Source organism: Rhinoraja longicauda, chromosome 27 (assembly GCF_053455715.1).
Source record: "Rhinoraja longicauda isolate Sanriku21f chromosome 27, sRhiLon1.1, whole genome shotgun sequence".
Lineage (NCBI taxonomy): Eukaryota > Metazoa > Chordata > Chondrichthyes > Rajiformes > Arhynchobatidae > Rhinoraja > Rhinoraja longicauda.
In genome coordinates this window covers 11,000,697-11,024,621 of record NC_135979.1, presented here as the reverse complement: position 1 = coordinate 11,024,621, position 23,925 = coordinate 11,000,697, and the positions used below count along the sequence as shown (strand labels likewise).

Sequence of the window (23,925 nt, the reverse complement as noted above, 5' to 3'; positions counted from 1 at the left end):
AGGCAGGGAATTCCACAGATTCACAACTCTCTGACTGAAAACGTTTTTCCTCATCTCTGTTCTAAATGGCCTACCCCTTATTCTTAAACTGTGGCCCCTGGTTCTGGACTCCCCCAACATTTGGAACATGTTTCCTGCCTCTAACGTGTCCAACCCCTTAATAATCTTATACGTTTCGATAAGATCCCCTCTCATCCTTCTAAATTCATGGTAGCACATGGTAGCATAGCGGTAGAGTTGCTGCCTTATAGAGCCAGAGACCCGGGTTTGATCCTGACTATGGGTGCTTGTCAGTACAGAGTTTGTATGTTCTTCCCGTCACCTGTATGGGTTATCCTCCTGGATCTCTGGCTTCCTCCCGCACTCCAAAGACGTACAGGGTTATCGGTTAATCGGCTTGGTATAATTGTAAATTGTCCCTAGTGTTGTGTAGGATAGTGTTAATGTGCGGGAATCACTGGTCAGCATGGACTCGGTGGACCCAGGGCCTGTTTCCGTGCTGTGTCTCAAAACTAAACTAAATTAAATTTAATTCAGGAATGCTCAGTGGTGTCTCGCTTGTGGCTCACTCAGAAATGCTGCACTGTAAGCAAGATGTGCATCTGGTTGTACAATTCTTTACATTGGTAATTTAAAACCCATCTTCAAAACATTGTAAATGAAGGACCAGTTGCAGCCTCTGTTCCCCACATAGCTGTCCTTGTTAGGAAAACTCAATTTTGCCCATTACAGATGAGAAGATATAATCAGCTGAAGATCTGCCCCAGAGTAGAGACAAAATCTAACTTAACACCCTTGGAGATGATCAACCAAGCAAAACACAGGGTCGAACGATGCCACAGTGGCCCCATGAATCTGTCCCAGACATCCTTGTGATTGAATTATATCTAATTCTACAAGATCTGGCCAGTCATAAATTTTCCAGTCTCCTTGGTACTGAACCCAAAAGCAGCAGTCAGTTTGAATTATTTTAAACGATCTGAAAATTAGAAACTTGAACTGCAGGAAATAAGGATAGCAAATCTTTCCCACCACACTCCAAACTGAAGAGAAAGAAAATTAATACTCACGGCACGTATCCATCACAGAGTACACTGGGGTCTGGATATAATGTTGCATCTTCTAATGGACTTCCTGGTAACTAGAAGAGCAAGCAGATGTCAGCTCACGAATGAGTTCCACTTGGTTCCCTCCACAAATCAATTCAACATACACACAATTTAAAGTTGCAAGATATTTAAAATATCAGAGGTCTTACAGTATTGACATAGTCATAGAATTGTAAAGTAAAGAAATAGTCCCTTTGTAAAACAAAGAAACATCATGCCCATCCATACTAATCCCACTTGCCTGTTAGGTCCTTTTAAACTGCCTTCCTCTCAATCTAAACCGGCACCCGCTAGTTTTACTCACCCCTGCCACAGGAAACAGACATTGGCTAGCAATGTTCCTCCATTGCTGCAAGGAACACAGTCCCAGCAAATCCAAAGATAGACGCAAAAAGTTGGAGTAACTCAGCGGGACATGCAGCATCCCTGGAGAGGAGGGGTGGGCGACGTTTCGGGTCGCATATCATATCCAAACACTTCTTAGAACTCAAACTCTCCAATCCAGGCAGCATTCTTGTGAAACCTATCAGCACTCTCTCTAGCTTAAACACATAGTGTGGCACTCAAAACTGCACACAATACTCCATGTGTGGCCTAACCAAAGTTTTGTAAAACTGTTACATGACATCCTGACTTTTATGTGCAGGAAGGAACTGCAGATGCTGGTTAAAACCGAAAATAGACGCAACATTGGATTGTCCACTGCAGACACAATAGACAATAGACAATAGGTGCAGGAGTAGGCCATTCAGCCCTTCGAGCCAGCACCGCCATTCAATGCGATCATGGCTGATCACTCTCAATCAGTACCCCGTTCCTGCCTTCTCCCCATACCCCTCACTCCGCTATCCTTAAGAGCTCTATCCAGCTCTCTCTTCAAAGCATCCAACGAACTGGCCTCCACTGCCTTCTGAGGCAGAGAATTCCACACCTTCACCACTCTCTGACTGAAAAAGTTCTTCCTCATCTCCGTTCTAAATGGCCTACCCCTTATTCTTAAACTGTGGCCCCTTGTTCTGGACTCCCCCAACATTGGGAACATGTTTCCTGCCTCTAATGTGTCCAATCCCCTAATTATCTTATATGTTTCAATAAGATCCCCCCTCATCCTTCTAAATTCCAGTGTATACAAGCCCAATCGCTCCAGCCTTTCAACATACGACAGTCCCGCCATTCTGGGAATTAACCTAGTGAACCTACGCTGCACGCCCTCCATAGCAAGAATATCCTTCCTCAAATTTGGAGACCAAAACTGCACACAGTACTCCAGGTGCGGTCTCACCAGGGCCCAATACAACTGTAGAAGGACCTCTTTGCTCCTATACTCAACTCCTCTTGTTATGAAGGCCAACATTCCATTGGCTTTCTTCACTGCCTGCTGTACCTGCATGCTTCCTTTCATTGACTGATGCACTAGGACACCCAGATCTCGTTGAACTCCCCCTCCTCCTAACTTGACACCATTCAGATAATAATCTGCCTTTCTATTCTTACTTCCAAAGTGAATAACCTCACACTTATCTACATTAAACTGCATCTGCCATGTATCCGCCCACTCACACAACCTGTCCAAGTCACCCTGCAGCCTTATTGCATCTTCCTCACAATTCACACTACCCCCCAGCTTAGTATCATCTGCAAATTTTCTAATGGTACTAATGGACAAGAAAACAACATCATCAACACTGGACGCTACGCTTGCAGAGGAACTTAGCGGCCTCAGAATACTCTGCCTGACCTCGACCTCGGCCTCGAGTGCTGCCCCCCGGCTGGAAAGGAGACGCCGCAGGCGGTGTGAGAGGAAGCAGAAGAGGGGTAAGCGCGGAGGCATCCGGGCTAGGCTAGCGGCTAGCCCACACAGACCGGCTATTCCGAGCATGCTAATGGCTAATGTACGCTCACTGGACAATAAAATGGACACTATAAGACTTCTCCGGTCGACCCAGCGTGAGGTGAGGGAATGCTGTGCTTACGTTTTTACGGAAACATGGCTTAATGACAACATCCCGGACTCCGCTGTTCAGCTCGACCGGCTAACATGCTACCGATCGGACAGAGCTACGGTTAGCGGGGGGAAGACTCGCGGCGGCGGTGTGATTGTTTACATCAGTGATGCTTGGTGTCGGGACGCTGTGTTGGTCTACAAACACTGTTCACCGCTGGCGGAGTTTATGGTTGTGAAGTGCCGACCTTTCTACCTCCCGAGGGAGCTAACAGCTATCCTGTTAGTCGCTGTTTACATCCCTCCCAGTTCCAACAACAAGGACAGAGAGGAGGCACTCTGCGAACTGTACCGGGCCATCTCTGAGCAGCAGACAGCACACCCAGATGGCTTTCTCATCGTAGCTGGGGACTTCAACCATGCTAACCTAAAAACTGTCATGCCCAAAGTATACCAGCATGTTGATTTCCCAACACGAGAAAACAACACCTTGGACCTTGTCTACACGACCATCAAAGGAGCATACAAGGCTTCCCCCCTCCCCCACATCGGCCTCTCTGATCACCTCACCGTTCTGCTGAAACCGGCATACAGACCCCGGGTGAAAGTCACCAAACCGGTTTCAAAAGAGGTACGTGTGTGGTCAGAGGACAGCACAGCTGCACTCCAAAACTGCTTTGAGACTACAGACTGGGACATGTTCAAGCAGGCAGCAACATACAACAACACAACCAACATTCAGGAATACACAGAGACAGTTACAGGCTACATCACCAAATGCATTGACGATGTGACCCACACCAGAGCCATCACCATCCGGGCTAACCAGAAGCCATGGCTGACAGGGGAGGTCCATGGGCTGCTGAGGGTCCGCAACGCTGCCTTCAGAGAGGGCAATCCAGCCGGTCTCAGAGCAGCCAGGGCCAACCTTTCCAGTGGCATCAGGAAAGCCAAACAACACTACACCCGGCGCATCACAGCCCACTTCAGTGACAGCAGAGACACACGGAGCCTGTGGAAGGGTATTAGGACTATCACGGACTACAAACCCTTACCACAGACCTGTGACAGTGACACCTCTCTCTTGAACGACCTCAACGGCTTCTTCGCACGCTTTGAAGCACAGAGCAACACACCTGCGCAGAAAACAACTCCCCCCCCCCAACGACCAGGCTATTTGTCTGTCTCCAGGCAGTGTGAGGAGCACACTGCTAAGGATTAACACCCGGAAAGCTTCTGGACCTGACAACATTCCTGGTCGTGTGCTAAAAGACTGCGCAGCTGAGCTCACAGATGTCCTCACAGACATCTTCAACATCTCCCTGAGCCAGGCTGTTGTTCCCTTGTGCTTCAAAGAAACCACCATCATACCTGTGCCCAAGAAGTCTTCTCCATCCTGCTTCAACGACTACCGCCCTGTAGCGCTGACTTCAACCATCATGAAGTGCTTCGAGAGGCTGGTCATGAAGCAGATCAGATCCAACCTCCCCCCCCTCCCTAGACCCGTTTCAGTTTGCATATCGAGCTAAGCGGTCCACTGAGGATGCCATCTCCTCTGCTCTACACCCAGCCCTCACCCACTTGGACACTAAAAACTCATATGTTAGGATGCTGTTCATAGACTTTAGCTCAGCATTTAACACCATCATCCCCCAGCAGCTGGTTTGTAAACTAACAAATCTGGGCTTCAGCCCCCTTCTCTGCAACTGGCTGCTGGACTTCCTCACTGCCAGACCCCAGTCCGTACGGGTCGGCAGCAACACATCGGACACCATCACGCTGAGTACGGGTGCCCCACAAGGATGTGTGCTAAGCCCCCTGCTCTTCACCTTGCTGACCCACGACTGCACACCCACCTACAGCTCCAACCACTTCGTCAAGTTTGCGGATGACACAACAGTGGTGGGTCTCATCAGCAACAACGACGAGACCCACTACAGGAAGGAGGTGGACCAGCTGGCCGCGTGGTGCACAGACAACAATCTCTTCCTGAATGTGGAGAAAACAAAGGAGATTGTTGTCGACTTCAGGAGAACGCACACCCAACACCCCCACCCACTGACCATCAATGGTGCTGCTGTGGAGCAGGTGAGCAGCACCAAATTCCTGGGGGTGAACATCACCGAGGATCTCTCCTGGAGCAACAACATCACGTCCATCGCCAAGAAAGCCCAGCAGCGCCTCTACTTCCTCCGCAAACTGAAGAGAGCGGGAGCCCCCACACCCATCATGTACACTTTTTACCGAGACGCCATCGAGAGCATCCTCAGCAGCTGCATCACTGTGTGGTTCGGAAGCTGCACAGCCTCCAGCCGCAAGACCCTGCAGCGCATAGTGAACACTGCTGAGAGGATCACTGGCGCCTCACTCCCAACACTCCTGGTCCTTTACACCACCCGCCTCACCCGCAAAGCATTGAGCATTGTGGGTGACCCCTTCCACCCCTCCAACAGCCTCTTCACCCTCCTGCCTTCAGGGAGAAGGTTTCGCAGCCTGAGGTCAAGCACCACCCGACTAAAGAACAGTTTTTTCCACCAGGCTGTCAGGATGCTAAACTCTCTCCCCTCCCTTCCTCCTCTCTCCCCTGCCCCTATTGGACCTGGACTTTAGCACCCCACACACACGCACATCCAGCACCAGACACTTTTAAATTTTTTTTTTAACGCATTTGAAGTGACTATATTTTATATTTTATATTTTATGTTGATTGTTGTTTGCTGTGCCTTTTTAATTTTAACTTAGTTTTATGCACTTTGTTCCTCGGGATTGTGGGAAACGGTATTTCGATTTTCTGTCTGTGTAAACTGGCTGAGGATTGACAATAAAATTGACTTTGACTTTGACTTAATCCCTTCGTCTAAGTCATTAATGTATATCGTAAATAGCTGGGGTCCCAGCACCGAACCTTGCGGTACCCCACTGGTCACTGCCTGCCATTCTGAAAGGGACCCATTTATCCCCACTCTTTGCTTTCTGTCTGTCAACCAATTTTCTATCCATGTCAGTACCCTACCCCCAATACCATGTGCCCTAATTTTGCCCACTAATCTCCTATGTGGGACCTTGTCGAAGGCTTTCTGAAAGTCGAGGTACACCACATCCACTGACTCTCCCCTGTCAATTTTCCTAGTTACATCCTCAAAAAATTCCAGTAGATTTGTCAAGCATGATTTCCCCTTCGTAAATCCATGCTGACTCGGAATGATCCTGTTACTGCTATCCAAATGCTCAGCAATTTTGTCTTTTATAATTGACTCCAGCATCTTCCCCACCACTGATGTCAGACTAACTGGTCTATAATTACCTGTTTTCTCTCTCCCTCCTTTCTTAAAAAGTGGGATAACATTTGCTATCCTCCAATCCACAGGAACTGATCCTGAATCTATAGAACATTGAAAAATTATCTCAAATGCTTCCACTATTTCGAGAGCTACCTCCTTAAGTACCCTGGGATGCAGACCATCCGGCCCTGGGGATTTATCAGCCTTCAGTCCCATCAGTCTACCCAAAACCATTTCCTGCCTAATGTGGATTTCCTTCAGTTCCTCCATCACCCTAGGTTCTCCGGCCCCTAGAACATTTGGGAGATTGTGTGTATCTTCCTCAGTGAAGACAGATCCAAAGTAACGGTTTAACTCGTCTGCCATTTCTTTGTTCCCCATAATAAATTCCCCTGCTTCTGTCTTCAAGGGACCCACATTTGCCTTGACAATTTTTTTCCTCTTCACGTACCTAAAAAAACTTTTGCTATCCTCCTTTATATTATTGGCTAGTTTACCCTCGTACCTCATCTTTTCTCCCCGTATTGCCTTTTTAGTTAACTTTTGTTGCTCTTTAAAAGAGTCCCAATCCTCTGTCTTCCCACTCTTCTTTGCTATGTTATACTTCCTCTCCTTAATTTTTATGCTGTCCCTGACTTCCCTTGTCAGCCACAGGTGTCTCTTACTCCCCTTAGAGTCTTTCCACCTCTTTGGAATAAATTGATCCTGCAACCTCTGCATTATTCCCAGGAATACCTGCCATTGCTGTTCTACCGTCTTCCCTGCTAGGGTCTCCTTCCAGTCAATTTTGGCCAGCTCCTGCCTCATGCCTCTGTAATCCCCTTTGCTATACTGTAATACTGACACTTCCGATTTTCCCTTCTGCCTTTCCTTTTGCAGAGTAAAACTTATCATGTTGTGATCACTGCCTCCTAATGGCTCTTTTACCTCTAGTCCCCTTATCAGATCAGGATCATTACACAACACTAAATCCAGAATTGCCTTATCCCTGGTAGGCTCCAGTACAAGCTGTTCTAAGAATCCATCTCGAAGGCACTCGACAAACTCTCTTTCCTGGGGTCCATTTCCAACCTGATTTTCCCAGTCTACCTGCATGTTGAAATCTCCCATAACCACCATAGCATTACATTTTTGACACGCCAATTTTATCTCCTGATTCAACTTGCACTGATTCCCTTCCTGTACTGACTTGCAATAATTATCTTCCAAACTTCTTAAAACTAGATTTTCCCAATGCATTCCACCCCAGGCCATCATGAGACATTCACTCCCAACAGGATAAATGGGATCATCTGGCAAGAGGTGCTATCTCCATTACCATCGTTACTCTGTTTCTTGGCCAATTCCGGGAACTAATTTAGCTGAGGAAAAAAAGAGTCCTAACTTAGAAATCCAACCACATAACACTTTTTTTGTTTTGAGCATTACACAATTAAAAGGCATCTGTTTCTGTAAGGAAACTGAAGGATAGTTTACAGATCGTTTGTCATCACTCCAAAAAGAAATGACTGTCCACTTCATGCCTTTGCATTTGATGAGGCATGTGTAATCTGAATGACATCAATCCCCATCTAAAGCAGGGACATTTTAAGTTGCTGTCGTAATGATCATCATTGGTCATTCCCAGGACAACTTGGTCTTCCCCGCACCATGCTGTCAGCTAAATCCCTCGCCTATCTTTGGGTGGAACATCTTAACTGCAATGACCTCACTGTCTTCCACATTCATCCCTAACCTTAATCCAATCTTCCCAACCCTCCCAAACCCAAACTCACTCAGTTATCACTGTGCCCCAATTCTGTCATGGGTCACATACACAGCACAACCTTGGCTTTGCTACCCAACTCACAATGCCCAGCATAGACCCTGCTCATCCTGCCCAGACATCTGTTCAGGTATGAAAATTAAAACGCATCCCAAGCCACAGGTAATCCTTTAATTAAGGCCTTTAATTTATTTTTCATATCTGCCATTTGCGCACTCAACCATTGTTAAGAGATACAACATGGAAACAGGCCTTCGGCCACCGAGACCATGTTGATCATCGATCACCCGTTCACACTGGGATCGATGTTATCCCGCTATTTCATTCACTCCCTATTCACTTGGGGCAATGTGCAGAGGTCAATTAACCTACAAAGCCACACGTCTTTGGGATGCAAGAGGAAACCGAAGCACCCAGAGAAAACCCACGTGGTCACAGGGAGAATGAGCACTGAGAGCACACAAGGTCAGGATCAAGCCTAGGTTTCTGACAGTGTGGGGCAGCAACTCCACCAAGTGTATCACTGTGCTGCCCTTAATATAAACATTGTCAACATGCTTTTTGCAGAATCTATACTGGGTACAAATTACCTGCCCACTTGACCCAGCATTGCAGAAATCCCATGTACATCCAAACTTTTAAAACTTAGTCCCTCATGCAAAACGCATAATTGTGCATTGTTTCTTTTTCCCTCTTCTCTGCCAGTCAAACTCACCACTCTCCTCAGATCTCACCGTCTCTTTCAGCAGCATAGTTTTTCAGTGCCTGGTTTGATACATCAGGTCTGAAAGTGATCTTTAGGCCAGATATGAACAGCCTCAGTACTTGCCAATTGGGCATCCGATTATGAAGTAATTTTAGTTTAGTTTAGAGATACAACATGGAAACAGGCCCCGGCCCACTGAGACCGCACCGACCAGCGAACTCCGCACATTAACACAAGCCGACACACACTAGGGACAATTTACACTTACACCAAGTAAACAAACCCAAGCCAATTAACCTACACACCTGTACGTCTTTGGAGTGTGGGAGGAAACCGAAGATCTGGGAGAAAACCCATGCAGGTCATGGGGAGAACATACAAACTCTGTACAGACAGCACCCGTAGTCGGGATTGAACCCGGGTCTCTGGCACTGCAAGTGCTGTAAGGCAGCAACTCTACCACTGTGCCACCTTGCTGCCCTCCCCACACTGCCCAGTGAGCCATCCCCACACTGCCCAGTCTGATCTCAACATGTTTCAGGGGCCCATCAAGCTTAAATCTTGTAGCCTGGCTGTGTTTAGGTCTACTAGTATTTCTAGATCCTTTGCAATAATTACCAGACTGAACAGTCAATATCGGAATGTGTCGGAAGGAACTGCAGATGCTGCTTTACACAGAAGATAACACAAAATGCTGGAGTAACTCAGCTGGACATCTCTGGAGAGAAGGAATGGGTGACGTTTCAGATCTTCAGACAACAGGTAACTCTAAAGTTTATTCACAAAATGCTGGAGTAACTCAGCAGGTCAGGCAGCATCTCGGGAGAGAAGGAATGGGTGACGTTTCGGGTCGATACCCTTCTTCAGACTGATGTCGAGGTAACTCTAAAGTGTTCCTTTGATCAATAAGTGTATGCCAGGTGATATGATCTTTGGTCATTTTTACAAGCTCAAGATATTGAATAATCTAGTCTTAAAAACGCAACGCTCAACTTGGTCAATGAAGGCTGTTCTCACCTGTGGTGGTTGAGGTTTAGCTGGACATATATTCTCAGGGGTACACAAAGACGGTATTATATCAAGGGGCAGCTTTTTCATCACAAGCACCACTTGGTTCTGATTCTCTCGCAGCTTGGCAACCAGGTTATTCAATGTCCATCCAACCTGGTAAGAGAAAAGATAATGATTTTCTAAATAAAAAAATTATTATTATTATTATAAAGAGTAGTGAAAGAGAATGAAGGCTTGATTGGTGTCAGTGTAAATATTGTGAGAGGCTTTAAGAAATTAGCTCTGACTAAGAAGCAGTTCAGCAGCCCAGTGGAGGTGACTTGATGGGCTGAATGGACTAATTCTGCTCCTATGTCTTACGATCTCTCTGCAGGATCCAAGCAATAAGCTGGTACAATTTAGATCTACATTTAGGCTCCTCCACCTCTGACAGTGGGGTGGGGGTGGGGGGAAAGAGGTAAAAAGATGACCCACAAGATCATGCTTCCTTCCCGAGACATCTGATAGCACCAGGAACGCATCAGGTCAGAAACAGCTTGGCTCATGGTTGGTGCTCTCCAAACCGCCCAAATTATTTCTGGACCCATAATTAATGAGGATTGGCAATCACTAAAAGTGAAAAATTAAGTGTAGGATAAATAACCTTGTAGGGAAGTAGATCTACACCATTAAAAAAAAGCTCAAGTTAATACCAAATCACTCTTAATTCTTAATTTTTCTGTATCTATTCTGCTCTTTACGAGAGAAAGAGAGAGCACGAGAGAAAGAGAGAGTCATAGAGAGTGATACTGTGTGGAAACAGGCCCTTTGGCCCAACATGCCCACACCAGCCAACATGTCCCAGCTACACGAGTCCCACCTGCCTGCGCTTGGTCCATATCCCTCCAAACCTGTCCTATCCATGTACCTGTCTAACTGTTTCTTAAACGTTGGGACAGTCCCAGCCTCAACTACCTCATCTGGCAGCTTGTTCATACACCCACCACTCTGTGTGTGAAAAAGTTGTCCCTCAGATTCCTATTAAATCTTTTCCCCTTCACCTTGAACCTATGTCCTCTGGTCCTCGATTCCCCTACTCTGGGCAAGTGACTCTGTGCATCTACAAGCATGATTGAATGCTTGGAGAAAATAATGAATAGTTCTACAAGAATGTGGTTGGAAGGATTTCCAGTTGAAAAATATGGTTGATGGGAAGCAAATACTGCATGACTTCCTCAATGTTTAGAGAGAACAAGAACATTACGTGGGAGATCCTATGATTGGTGTTCCTCCATAGCAATGTACTAAGCTTTTCAAAATTACTCTTATGGTTTTAAACGGTACACAATTCAAGAGTCACCTCCAGAACAAAAGTTAGCAATAGCAGAGGTGAAATATCTCAAATGTATACAAAATTGCCCCAGCATTTTGGATGATTTCCCATCTATGTCACGTCCCTTCCACTACAAGATCCCCATTGCGTGCACTACTCTGGCATTCAATTCACATCCCGTACATAACTCTTCTACCCACCCCAAAAAATACCCCCCCCCACCCTGCCGTCATGACTAAATCATCCATGACAGTTCCAGATGCATATCACTTACCACAACCATATCATTCACTTGGACAACCTCATCCCCTGGTCGAATCTTCTGAGATCGTTGAGCTGGAGACTGAAGAACAGTCAGTGAGACTAAGCTCACACAACATTCAATCAAAGACAATTCACTCCGGGAACATGCACCACAGGCCTTTGAGAAGCTGAACAGTTTCCCAGAATTACGAATCGGAACAGTTGTGATTATAATTGGGCAACATCAATTCTCATTGACAGGTCCAGTCCAGCTTTTAGATCAGAGTCCAATCCAGTCAGATCAGAGCTTTTAGATCAGAGTCCAGATCAGGTCCAGTCAAGCTTTTAGATCAGAGGCTCTCTCAAATTTTTTAGATGAAAAGTCTGGAGTTTTAGAAAGGAATTCGGAGAGCAGCCTTCACTTTCCTGGAACATTTCCCATACTTCACGTCTTTCATTGGGCAGATGAAGTCTGCAATCACTGGTGCCAGAGATGGTAACATTTTGATTTTTTTTTTAATAGGAATTGCAATTCATTAAAAGAAAAAAAGTTAAAATGTCCTCAAGTGGATCACATACTAGCTACAAATGGAACTAAAACGGCTGTGGTAGGCAGTTGGGGTAGGCGTGTACCTGCAATCAATGGATAAGCATTTTGACCAATATGATAATCAGACACACCACTGTATACAATCACATGAAGAGCAGGACTAGACCACATGTTGCTGGAGTCTGCCATTGACTGATTATCTACCTCTGTGACATTATCTTTATAGTCGCTCATTTGCCTTGATATACAGAAATCTATTGACCTCTGTTCATGAAGAATTCAATTGCAGAGCTACCATAGATCTCAAAAAGTGTTCTTCCTCAGTCCTATCGGGGGTATGGGGAGAAGGCAGGAACGGGATACTGATTGAGAATGATCAGCCATGATCACATTGAATGGCGGTGCTGGCTCGAAGGGCCGAATGGCCTCCTCCTACACCTATTGTCTATTATTCTTTATCAAGAGACCCTGACCCTTGGTTCTAGTCTCTTCAGCGCAAGGAAACATCCTCCCTCCATCCTCAACCACTGAATTTTGTGAATTTCATTGATATCTCCTCCCATTCTTCTAAACGCAAGAGAATACAGGGCTGGTTTACTTAATCTCTCCATCAGCAGCAAACGCCGCGTCCCTGGAACCAGTCCACTGAATCTTTACCGAACTTCGTTGATGATAAATATTTTACACTATTGTACAAAACCTGTACACAATACTCCAGGCGTGGTTTCATTGAGGCCCGATATAATTGCAGTGAAGCATCTTTACTACCAAACTCAAATTTACTCAGAATAAAGGTCAGCGTACCATTACCCTTTCTAATGGATAGGACAGGTTTGGAGGGATATATGGGCCAAACGCAGGCAGATGGGACTAGTGTAGCTGGGGCATGTTGGTCGGTGTGGGCAAGTTGGGCTGAAGAGCCTGTTTCCACGCTGTATGACTCCATGACTAATCACTTGCTGCACCCAAACATTGGCTTTCAATGACATCTCGGTCCTTTTGGACATCGGATTTACCAAATCACCATTGAAAAAAATCATATTGTTTTTTTAGATAACGTCCAGAGAACCCAAATATATGAGAGAGATCGCAAATGAAAGAGAGAGAGAAAAAGATAAAGAGAATGAGAGGAAGAAAGATAAAGAGAGATAGATATAAATAAGAGGACAGAAATAAGGAAAAGGGATAGAAGGGAGGGAGGGAGGGAGAGAGAGGAAGGATGGGAGGGAGAGTGAAAGAAGATAGATTGAGCAAGAGTCACAGAGGCAGAGGGGGGACTTACATGTTTACTCAGAGAGAAAGTCTGACAGAGATGAATAAATTACACCTACATTTAGTGCAGTCTCTGTGATAAAATGCAGCCCATTATTCGACTTGATTTCAATTCCCTGAATAACATAAAGAAATAGATTTTAATCCATAATACAGCCATGGTAAATACCAGTGTGGTCATTTGCAACATGGGGGTCGGCAGATTGGAAGTCATAAATTAAGGGCGGATCATGTAATTTATTAAAATGCTTCTGAAGTGTAACATCTTAACTTTCTGTCTTATTATCAGTAATGTATGCCCATGCCAACAATGGTCATAGCTGTCAGCCCTGGTCACAGCTGTCTGTCACAAAGCTGAATTAATCAACTGGGAAAAAGACATCACTTTCTTTCTAAAAAAGGTTTGACATTAGGTTTTAGTTTATAACTGAACTACCAAGTAGGTTATTTTGTTTTAAATGCAGATGAGGAGTGCAGATAACTAAAGAAATCTTCAAATCCAGGCAACATCCTGGTGAATCTCCTTTGCACACTCTAACACCACCACATTTTTCTTAAGGATCTTGTCAAATGGCTCATTGTAAACCATACAGACAACAGACTGAAGTCTGAAGAATGGTCCCAACCCGAAATATCACCTATCCATGTTTTCCAGCTATTGCTATTCTTGCTTATTGAGGGCGTGCAGTGTAATTCTTGCTATTGAGGGCGTGCAGCGTAGGTTTACTAGGTTAATTCCCGGAATGGCTGGGACTGTCATATGTTGAAAGACTGGAGCGACTAGGCTTGTATACACTGGAATTTAGAAGGATGAGAGGAGATCTTACTGAAACGTATAAGATTATTAATGGGTTGGACACGTTAGAGGCAGGAAACATATTCCCAATGTTGGGGGAGTCCAGAACAAGGGGCCACAGTTTAAGAATAAGGGGTAGGCCATTTAGAACTGAGATGAGGAAAAACTTTTTCAGTCAGAGAGTTGTGAATCTGTGGAATTCTCTGCCTCAGAAGGCAGTGGAGGCCAATTATCTGAATGCATTCAAGAGAGAGCTAGATAGAGCTCTTAAGGATAGCGGAGTCAGGGGTTATGGGGAGAAGGCAGGAACGGGGTACTGATTGAGAATGATCAGCCATGATCACATTGAATGGCGGTGCTGGCTCGAAGGGCCGAATGGCCTCCTCCTGCACCTATTGTCTATTGTCTATAAGCTGCCTGACCCACTGAGTTGATCCAGCACCTTGTGTCCTCTTTTGTAAACTAGCACCTGCCGTTCCTCATTTCTAGTAATTATTGGATCCCCTGTTCTTAGACTAGTGTGTGTCTAGATTATATTAAAAAGTCCCCTTTGAGCAGCCACCTTTGACTGCAGGAGCCTCGGGGGCTGCTGAACCCTCAGAGCTACCCTGTAGTGGCACAGACGCTCATTTGTTAACTTGGCTTGCAGCATATTACATTACAGGAAGAGTTGACATCTCACTCCACTAAGTGAATGGGCTTGCTGGACCAAAGGAATTACCTTATTTATGGAGCAAAAAAATGGACTCAATTCAGATTCTAATTAATTATTTCAACCAATGCGGAAAGCCAGATCACGAGTTTAATGTCCCAATTGAAAGATGGCACCTTTAATGATGACATGCACCCCACACTGCTCCATTTAACGTCAGCATAAAACACAGGTTCAATTCTCAATAGAGCTGTATTCCTTTGGTAATGCAATCAGGGTGATATTTGGCAACTCTGCCAAGCTGGGAGATGAACATCCGCTTCGTGTCACTGTGCAGTAAGATAGTGTGGTGTATATGAAACGCTGCCAGACACTCAAAAGATGCCACAAACATGGTTAGATCCATAAGATATAAATTACATGTTATATTTTACTTTTTTTTTTAAACAGCACAAAATTGGGTAAAAAAAATGGTTTCGAGTTTTAATGGCCAGACTTTCAAGCATTTGTTTAAATATAACATCCACAAGCAGTATCCCCTCCACAATCCTTCATCTACTCATGCGAGCTTGTAATACTCACCAGACTCTGCCCTGGTGAAGTGGTAAGTAAATGTATCGTCTCCAGGCAGGCACGCTGGTTCACCAGCTCCTCCGGGCTGGCCTTCACCATGTTTTCACAGAAACCCGAGAGCTCTCTGCACTAAATAAGAAAGGAGTTTGTATGTGATGAGACCAAACAGAACTAACCATATGGAAACATTAGCTTGCCTGCATCAGACAACAAGGGGAAACAATACAACTGCCTAGAACCCACTCCCAGTCAGCAGTAGCGGGGGTGGGGGGGGGGGGGGTACTCTGACTCTCAAACTCAAGCTTCACTGAAGTCTTTGGACTGCATATCTAATCCTTCCAGCTAATAACGAATCTCTATGTAAACAACTCCTGAAAATGTAATGCCATAGTTCTGCAATTCTGCAAATAAACTGTGTGGCTGACATTCAACACGGAGTGTTGAATAATCTTCCTACATCCTAATTTGGTGGGCCGATGACAAGCAAAAGAGAAAATATATTCTCCATTGGCAAATCTCCTCTAGGCAAACAATCCTAGAGTGGGGCTCAATAATCAGTCCAATGCCCCTGGAACACTGTAGTTTAATGTTAATACCTAGTGTTCTTGGCATGGAAACTGCCTCTTTTGCTTTCCATTGATTTGAAGTGGTTTCTAGAATGGAAACCAGACCTGTAATGTCAAGTGCTGTGCATCCATGCACTTGTTCAAATAATGTTCTCGATACAAATGAGGCATGGGTTTACCATTTCATCAGAAATAAGCACCAGCAACAATGCTGTACTATCAACCCAAACCATCTTACTCACTCACAGGCATCCATACGTTACACACTTTCATCATGATGTAATAAAAAAGACATACTTTGTTCATACTTACAATGCTAACTATACAGTTTTCCTTCTCTATCTGGCTGTATTCCTAAAAACAAAACAGAACAGATATCAAATTTAAGGGTTTTAATGATAGATATAATTCAGCTAATCAGGACTCAGTAATAAGGTTATCGCTAAGGGACTAATTTGGCAAAGTATCAATCTTTTAAGAGAAAAATGCATCTGGGACTAAAATACATCACATTTCTACTAATATTGTACCAGTGTGTGATGGGGGATTTGGTCTAAATATGATTTTAGAAATTAGAAATATTACTTCATTTTTCTCCTGCCCCACTTTATCCCCTCCACCTCCAATCTTCCTTCCGATTCTACATCTCATTCCCCAACTTCCTTCCTTATCACATATCACGATCTACACTCTTACCCATTTATCACCTCCAGTTTTGCTTACTATCTGCCGAGGTGTCGTGGGACTAACTCAACGAAACACCAGTGAAGGGAGGTGCCCATGTGATATACTTGCATCTACACAATCAGTTTTTATGTGCTTGTTAACATGTAGGAAGCTTATTATTTCATATGGAGTTAGTTATTGTCCTTAAGTGTGCATAAGCAGTTTAGATACTAGCTTGGCATTGGGCTTGGTTTTCCTGGTTGTGCGCTTATTAGTAATTGATATGGCACAAGTACTTTGTGTTTTAATTGTAATTCTATCCATCTTCATCTGCATATCAACCCCTCCTCACCCGAATCAGTTTAAGAATAAGGGGTAGGCCATTTAGAACGGAGATGAGGAAAAACTTTTTCAGTCAGAGAGTTGTAAATCTGTGGAATTCACTGCCTCAGAAGGCAGTGGAGGCCAAGTCTCTGAATGCATTCAAGAGAGAACTAGATAGAGCTCTTAAGGATAGCGGAGTCAGGGGGTATGGGGAGAAGGCAGGAACGGGGTACTGATTGAGAATGATCAGCCATGATCACATTGAATGGTGGTGCTGGCTCGAAGGGCCGAATGGCCTACTCCTGCACCTATTATCTATTGAATCCACATATCACTTGGTAGATCTTGCCCCACCCCTTTTCTTCACTTCTCTACCAGCCTTCTCCCCTGTATTCTATCAGTCTGAAGAAGAGTCCCAACCCGAAACATCATCTGTTTATTTGCCCCCACAGATGACGCTTGATCCACCGAGTTCCTTCAGCAGTTTATGTTCTACCCTGAGAAATTACCCTTGCCCCTAGGATTGGGAAGGGAGATTGCTACTGATCATCATGGACTTTGGGCAGCTTCAAATGTGGATCCTTCTAGAATGCAACACTCACTCATGAATGAAGAATCACCACCTAGGCAAGCACTGGAAAACATCCATAACTTTAGAATCAACTGGACCAAGTGGACCCGTTGGGCCCAAACTTCTCCTGCAATGGTGCAACACCCTCTCTTCCCCCACTCTCTTTCCTCCCCTATCCCCCTCCCTCCCTCCGAGATAGATTTAAATTTTAAAATGTGAATAACTTTAAAAATATAACACCGATTTCAATGAAACTTCTTCCATTAGCACCAAAGGGACGATGGTGAATAAGGTGGGCCTAAAATTATCACACTATCATGCACCGTTTTGGCTGTAGTTCAGGAACAAACAGACAAACGAGAGTTTTAGTACATAGATGGCTGAGAAATAGTTTGTGGAGGGGATTAAAAACAATGGAAATACAAGATTAGCCTACAAGGCAGATGCTCTGTAGGCACATTGGAGGGTTTATTACTATAGTGGGGTTGTGGCTTTAAAATCTGCAGGGAATGCCAGCTTAATGTTCGAAGTTGCAGGTTTTTCAGATGAGAATAAATAATCACCTCACTAATAAAATGTGACAAGCTAGAATGATCGTCATGTGAGGATTAACTGAAGACAAACTAAAATAAAAATCAATCACACTGTAGGGATTGCAAAACAGATTCAGGCAGATAGAACAGCTAATTTACAGACAAATCTCTGACAAGTGCACCCACATTAGGACCTTAATAGTGCAGGATTTTACTTGTCCAAATATTAACTGGAATACAATCAATATCAGAGGTATGGAGGTCATAAATTACTAAGCTTGTATTTACCAGATCCCAGGTTGTTACATGAAGCAAGGATAGAAATGCAAAGGTTTGGACACTTTGTTCATACTTCCCTGGCTTAAGGAACGGTGCCAGGAGAGTGGAGGATTACAAATGTTCCTTTGTTTAAAAAGGGAGAAAGGGATAAGTCAATAATTTACAGGCCAGTTGTTTTAAGCTCAGTTGTGGACAAGTTATTGGGGTCAATTTCGACAAACAGCATAAACCTTCATCATTCGTTTCATCAAAAGGTAGTCAGCATAGATTTTTTTCAGGGACAAGCAATAGCAATTTTTGAGAAGGTAACAAAGAGGTTTGATCAGGGCAATGGATTTGATGTCGTTTGTGTGGATTTCAGCAAGGCTTTTGATGACACCACACGGCCAAGCAGAAACAGTTCCTTCTCTCCAGAGATGCAGCCTGTCCCGCTGAGTTACTCCAATATTTTAGATTAAAACTAAAGCCACGCATGTCCTAAGGAAAAGGATCTTTTGAGTTGAGTATAGGAGCAAAGAAGTCCTTCTGCAGTTGTACAGGGCCCTAGTGAGACCGCACCTGGAGTACTGTGTGCAGTTTTGGTCTCCAAATTTGAGGAAGGATATTCTTGCTATTGAGGGCGTGCAGCGTAGGTTTACTAAGTTAATTCCCGGAATGGCGGGACTATCATATGTTGAAAGACTGGAGCGACTAGGCTTGTATACACTGGAATTTAGAAGGATGAGAGGAGATCTTATCGAAACGTACAAGATTATTAAGGGGCTGGACACGTTAGAGGCAGGAAACATGTTCCCAATGTTGGGGGAGTCCAGAACAAGGGGCCACAGTTTAAGAATAAGGGGTAGGCCATTTAGAACTGAGATGAGGAAAAACTTTTTCAGTCAGAGAGTTGTGAATCTGTGGAATTCTCTGCCTCAGAAGGCAGTGGAGGCCAATTCTCTGAATGCATTCAAGAGAGGGCTGGATAGAGCTCTTAAGGATAGCGGAGTCAGGGGGTATGGGAGAAGGCAGGAACAGGGTACTGATTGAGAATGATCAGCCATGATCACATTGAATGGCGGTGCTGGCTCGAAGGGCCGAATGGCCTCCTCCTGCACCTATTGTCTATTGATCAAATTGGATATAAAACTGGTTCAGTGGCAGGAAGCATAGTGTGATGACTAATGGGCATTTTTGAGACTGTAAAGCTGTTACCCAACAGGGTTCTGCAGATCTCAGTACTCTGTCCCATCTGTTTTGATGCATTTATTGATTATTTAATAACAGGAGACAAGAGGAAAGAAATTTGCAAACGATACAAAAAGTTACATGTGTGGTTGATGAAAGAGGAGGAAAGCTGTCAATTTCAAGAGGATGTATTTGGTCTGGTCAGTTTGATAGGAACGTGGCCCATAGAGTTTAATCCATAGAAGTTCAAGTAAGTACATCTGTGGGAATACTACAAGACAAGGGGATACCTAATTAATGGGACAAATTGGGAAGTATGGAGGTCTTTGGAATGTTCATGCACACATCCTCAGAAGTGCCAGGACAGATTAGATGGTTAAAAAGGCAGTGAACTTGCGGAATTTTCTACCGCAAGTAGTTGAAGAATCTAAGTCGATAAATGTATTTATGAAGATAGATCCATTTCTAGGAGTCAAGAGGGATAGAGACTCAGACACAGAATCATACTGAGATGCAAAAATCTGGCACAATTAACTTGAATGGTAGGACAGACAAAGGGTTGAATGGCCTCCTTATGTCTTATTTTCCCAAGTTTCCAATGCACAATAAGGCAAGCGTGATGCTTTCCTTTATTAGCTTTATTGGTTCTTGGTCCTCCAAAATATTCCAAATGGAATTTAAACTGGAGGAGATTTAAACTGGAACTGTATGGAGTACAACACTAAAGAAGATATGCCAGAACTATATGCAAAAGTTATTAAACCACAATATGAGCTTTGCATACAGTTTTGGCCACCACTTACAGGAAAGTTGTGGTTGCATTGCAGCCAGTATTGAGATTTGAGGACGTTACAAGGTATTTGGACTGTTTCTGGGTTGCAAATTACATACAGTTCAATGACCTACAGAAGAGATTGTAAATTGGACACACCTTATGGATAGTCTCTGCCAACTCCACACATAACCTGATGATCTCCCTCTTCATATCGGTATAATTTATTATACATATAAATGGGTACCTGGTTTGGTAGAAGAGATATACAGTTAGAATTTCCAGGTGTTCAGATAATCCATAACAGGTGAACAATCACTACCAGTGCCCATTGACTTTATTCCATACCTTCACATGCAAACATCAAGGTGTTCGATACATGTACCCAACCAGTTCAATGCCACATGCACATCATGCTTTCTTTGTTGCAGAGACAGGCACAACCACCTGACCCACCATTGTAAGCTTAATTTTTTTAAAATCTTGACCACAACTCATTCCATGGCCATGCCCGAAATTAGTTCTCAAATCTTGAATTAGTTCTCAAATCTTCCTCCACAGATAGTGCCTGGCCCGTTCAGTTCCTCCGGTGTTTGCTTTCTACAAGATTCCAGTATCTGCAATCTCTCACACCTCCACAGTTTAACATTCGCTTCTCGGCATCCTTATTTTTCTATGCAAATCTTTCACTTCATTCAAGCACTGATGATGAAACCTTGATCCAGTAATTGCTTTATACTTCCTCAGAGAATCGTCTCATTAAAACAATATAAGTGCATTTTGTGTTGAATCATTGTTCTGTATCTTGTAAACTACTCTGTCGCTCCCCGGCTGAACGTGGTGGAAAACACCAGGTGGCGCCACCAGCAGTGGCTGCCTCGCTAACAGTCTGTCTGTCCTTCTTTCTTTTTTGTTAGTTTTAGTATGTGTTAAAAGTATGTTTTAGTGTTCCTTGGTTTGTTTTATGTGGGAGGTGGGGGAAACTTTTTCTCAATCTCTTTTACCGCGATGGAAATGCGATTTTTTTTCCGTATCGTAACTCCGTCCTCTCTGTGGCCTAACATCGTGGAGTTGGTGGCCTTTCCTGGAGACCGACGGGTGCTCCAAGCCGCGGTAGTCTGCGGGACTTTAACATTGCGGAACTTGCGATCCCTTTGCCGGGGATCAAAGCTTCATCTTGGACAGGTTGTGTGAGTGGGCGGATACATGGCAGATGCAGTTTAATGTAGATAAGTGTGAGGTTATTCACTTTGGAAGTAAGAATAGAAAGGCAGATTATTATCTGAATGGTGTCAAGTTAGGAGGAGGGGGAGTTCAACGAGATCTGGGTGTCCTAGTGCATCAGTCAATGAAAGGAAGCATGCAGGTACAGCAGGCAGTGAAGAAAGCCAATGGAATGTTGGCCTTCTACAGTTGTACCGGGCCCTGGTGAGACCGCACCTGGAGTACTGTGTGCCGTTTTGGTCTCCAAATTTGAGGAAGGATATTCTTGCTATGGAGGGCGTGCAGCGTAGGTTCACTAGGTTAATTCCCGGAATGGCGGGACTGTCGTATGTTGAAAGGCTGGAGCGATTGGGCTTGTATACACTGGAATTTAGAAGGATGAGGGGGGATCTTATTGAAACATATAAGATAATTAGGGGATTGGACACATTAGAGGCAGGAAACATGTTCCCAATGTTGGGGGAGTCCAGAACAAGGGGCCACAGTTTAAGAATAAGGGGTAGGCCATTTAGAACGGAGATGAGGAAGAACTTTTTCAGTCAGAGAGTGGTGAAGGTGTGGAATTCTCTGCCTCAGAAGGCAGTGGAGGCCAGTTCGTTGGATGCTTTCAAGAGAGAGCTGGATAGAGCTCTTAAGGATAGCGGAGTGGGGGGGTATGGGGAGAAGGCAGGAACGGGGTACTGATTGAGAGTGATCAGCAATGATCGCATTGAATGGCGGTGCTGGCTCGAAGGGCTGAATGGCCTACTCCTGCACCTATTGTCTATTGTCTATTGTCATCTACGGGGCCTGTGGACTTTAACATCGTGAAGCCCGCAATCTCTGGTAAGAAGAGGCTGCCTTGGGAGCTCCAAGCCATGGAGAGAGTTTCAACCGCCCCGACGCGGGAGTTTCGATCACCTCGACGGGGGCTTTGATCATCGGTCGCGGGGGCTTTGATCGCCCCGACTGTGGCTGCTTTGACTGCCCTGACCGGGGGAGAACAAGAGGAAGAAGATTGAACTTTATTACCTTCCATCACAGTGAGGAATGTGCAATCCACTGTGATGGATGTTTATGTTAACTTTTATGTGGTTGTGTGTCTTGTTGCTTTTCACTTAGTATGGCAGTATGGTAACTCAAATTTCACTGTACCTTAACTGGTACATGTGACAATAAACTGACCTTGAAACCTTGACCTTGATGTGCCATTGTAAAAAAGTGAGGAAATCCAAAATAAAAACAATTGCATTCAAATCTCATCATGTTATTACAAGAGTTGTGTAGTCTTCATTGGCGAGCTTGCGTGTGATTAGCAAGACCGGCCCTGGTGGCACACTCTCAGGGACAGTGAGGGCATGGGAACACAGTATCGAGTGTAGATGCTGAAGCCTTCCTGTGATCACTGAGTCTGGTTACTCAGCCCCATCAGCTGCCTTCAGAGTTGATACAGGCCCTTTTGGTCAAACCACTCCAGCCTGTTCAGTCCTGGGCTTGCTGTGTTCGAGGCCGTATTTGATACAATCCTTGTGACACTTTCTTGTTCATCCCTGGTTTCCAGTGGAAAGACGTCCAGTCAGAGGATTATGGATCCCAATAGAACCAGGGATGTCCAAGAACTCTGTACAGGAGTTCATGTATCTGAGGAAGGGCCTCAACCTGAAACATCACCTATCCATGTTCCCCAGAGATGCTGCCTGACCTGCTGAGATACTCCAGCACTTTGTGTCCTTTTCTGTACAGGAGCTGACAGAGTATACGGGAACTGTCCACACCGATTATGTGGCCTGTCCAGTACAACTGTCCCTCGGGATCCTGGTCATGATGCTGACCAGGCTGGCATTGGCTGAAACGTCCAAGTTTGTCACCTGTTCCTGCCATTTGATGCCCATGAATGACTGCAGAGATCTCATATGGAAACACTTGAATGGTTTCATGCGTTTCCTGTAAAGTTTCCAAGACTCAGAACACTAAACAAAGCTTGAGTACATACAAATTACATATTAGCAACAGATTATATAAACAAAACCTTACCTTAACTGCCTCTGTACTTTGCTCTCAGAGAAATACCCTATGTTCCACCTACTTCCCGCCCCACCCCCCCCAACTCCGCCCCTCTGCACCCTGCACCTTCTCTGCTACCTGGATCAACTTAAAAAATGAAAATGCTGGAAATACCTAGTAGGTTAAACAGCATCTGTAGGAAGAAGAAACAGAGTTAATGTTTAAAGTTGATCCCTTTTCCCAAAACATTAACGCCATTTTTGCTCCTCTTCTCATAGACGCGGCCTACCCTGCTGAGTACTTCCAGCATTTTCTATTTTTATTTTAGATTTCTAGCACTTGCATTTTTTTTCCTTTACTGCAGAAATCAAACCTGATGGAAGGACCCATTTCCTATTTAATACCAATAAAACATTTGGTGCATTGACATTTAACACCCAATAAAAGGAAGGATTGGGAAGAAAGATATTGATCCGTGAGACAACTGTAAGCAGCAGGAGGGTCATTGGTGGAACTCAGGGAGTCAGGCAGCGTCTGTGGAGGGAAATGGACAGTGACATTGGGGGTCAGGATCCCTCCACTGTAAATGTAGAGGGGAAATAGCAAGTATAAAGAGGTGGGAAGAGGG

At 44.6% G+C, this 23,925-nt stretch overlaps 1 protein-coding gene across 2 annotated transcripts in view; it reads right to left on the bottom strand.

Moving 5' to 3' along the window:
• cnksr1 (connector enhancer of kinase suppressor of Ras 1) overlaps nucleotides 1-23,925 on the bottom strand; it is a 77,324-nt gene that overhangs the window by 22,329 nt on the left and 31,070 nt on the right. For both annotated transcript variants that reach the window (XM_078422989.1, XM_078422988.1), the window contains exons 4-10: nucleotides 20,250-20,337; nucleotides 16,091-16,132; nucleotides 15,222-15,341; nucleotides 13,251-13,307; nucleotides 11,401-11,469; nucleotides 9,821-9,967; nucleotides 1,071-1,141 (exon numbers count right to left, since the gene is read on the bottom strand). In XM_078422989.1, the coding sequence (XP_078279115.1) occupies nucleotides 1,071-1,141; nucleotides 9,821-9,967; nucleotides 11,401-11,469; nucleotides 13,251-13,307; nucleotides 15,222-15,341; nucleotides 16,091-16,132; nucleotides 20,250-20,337 (594 nt within the window). The remainder of the gene's footprint in view (nucleotides 1-1,070; nucleotides 1,142-9,820; nucleotides 9,968-11,400; nucleotides 11,470-13,250; nucleotides 13,308-15,221; nucleotides 15,342-16,090; nucleotides 16,133-20,249; nucleotides 20,338-23,925) is intronic.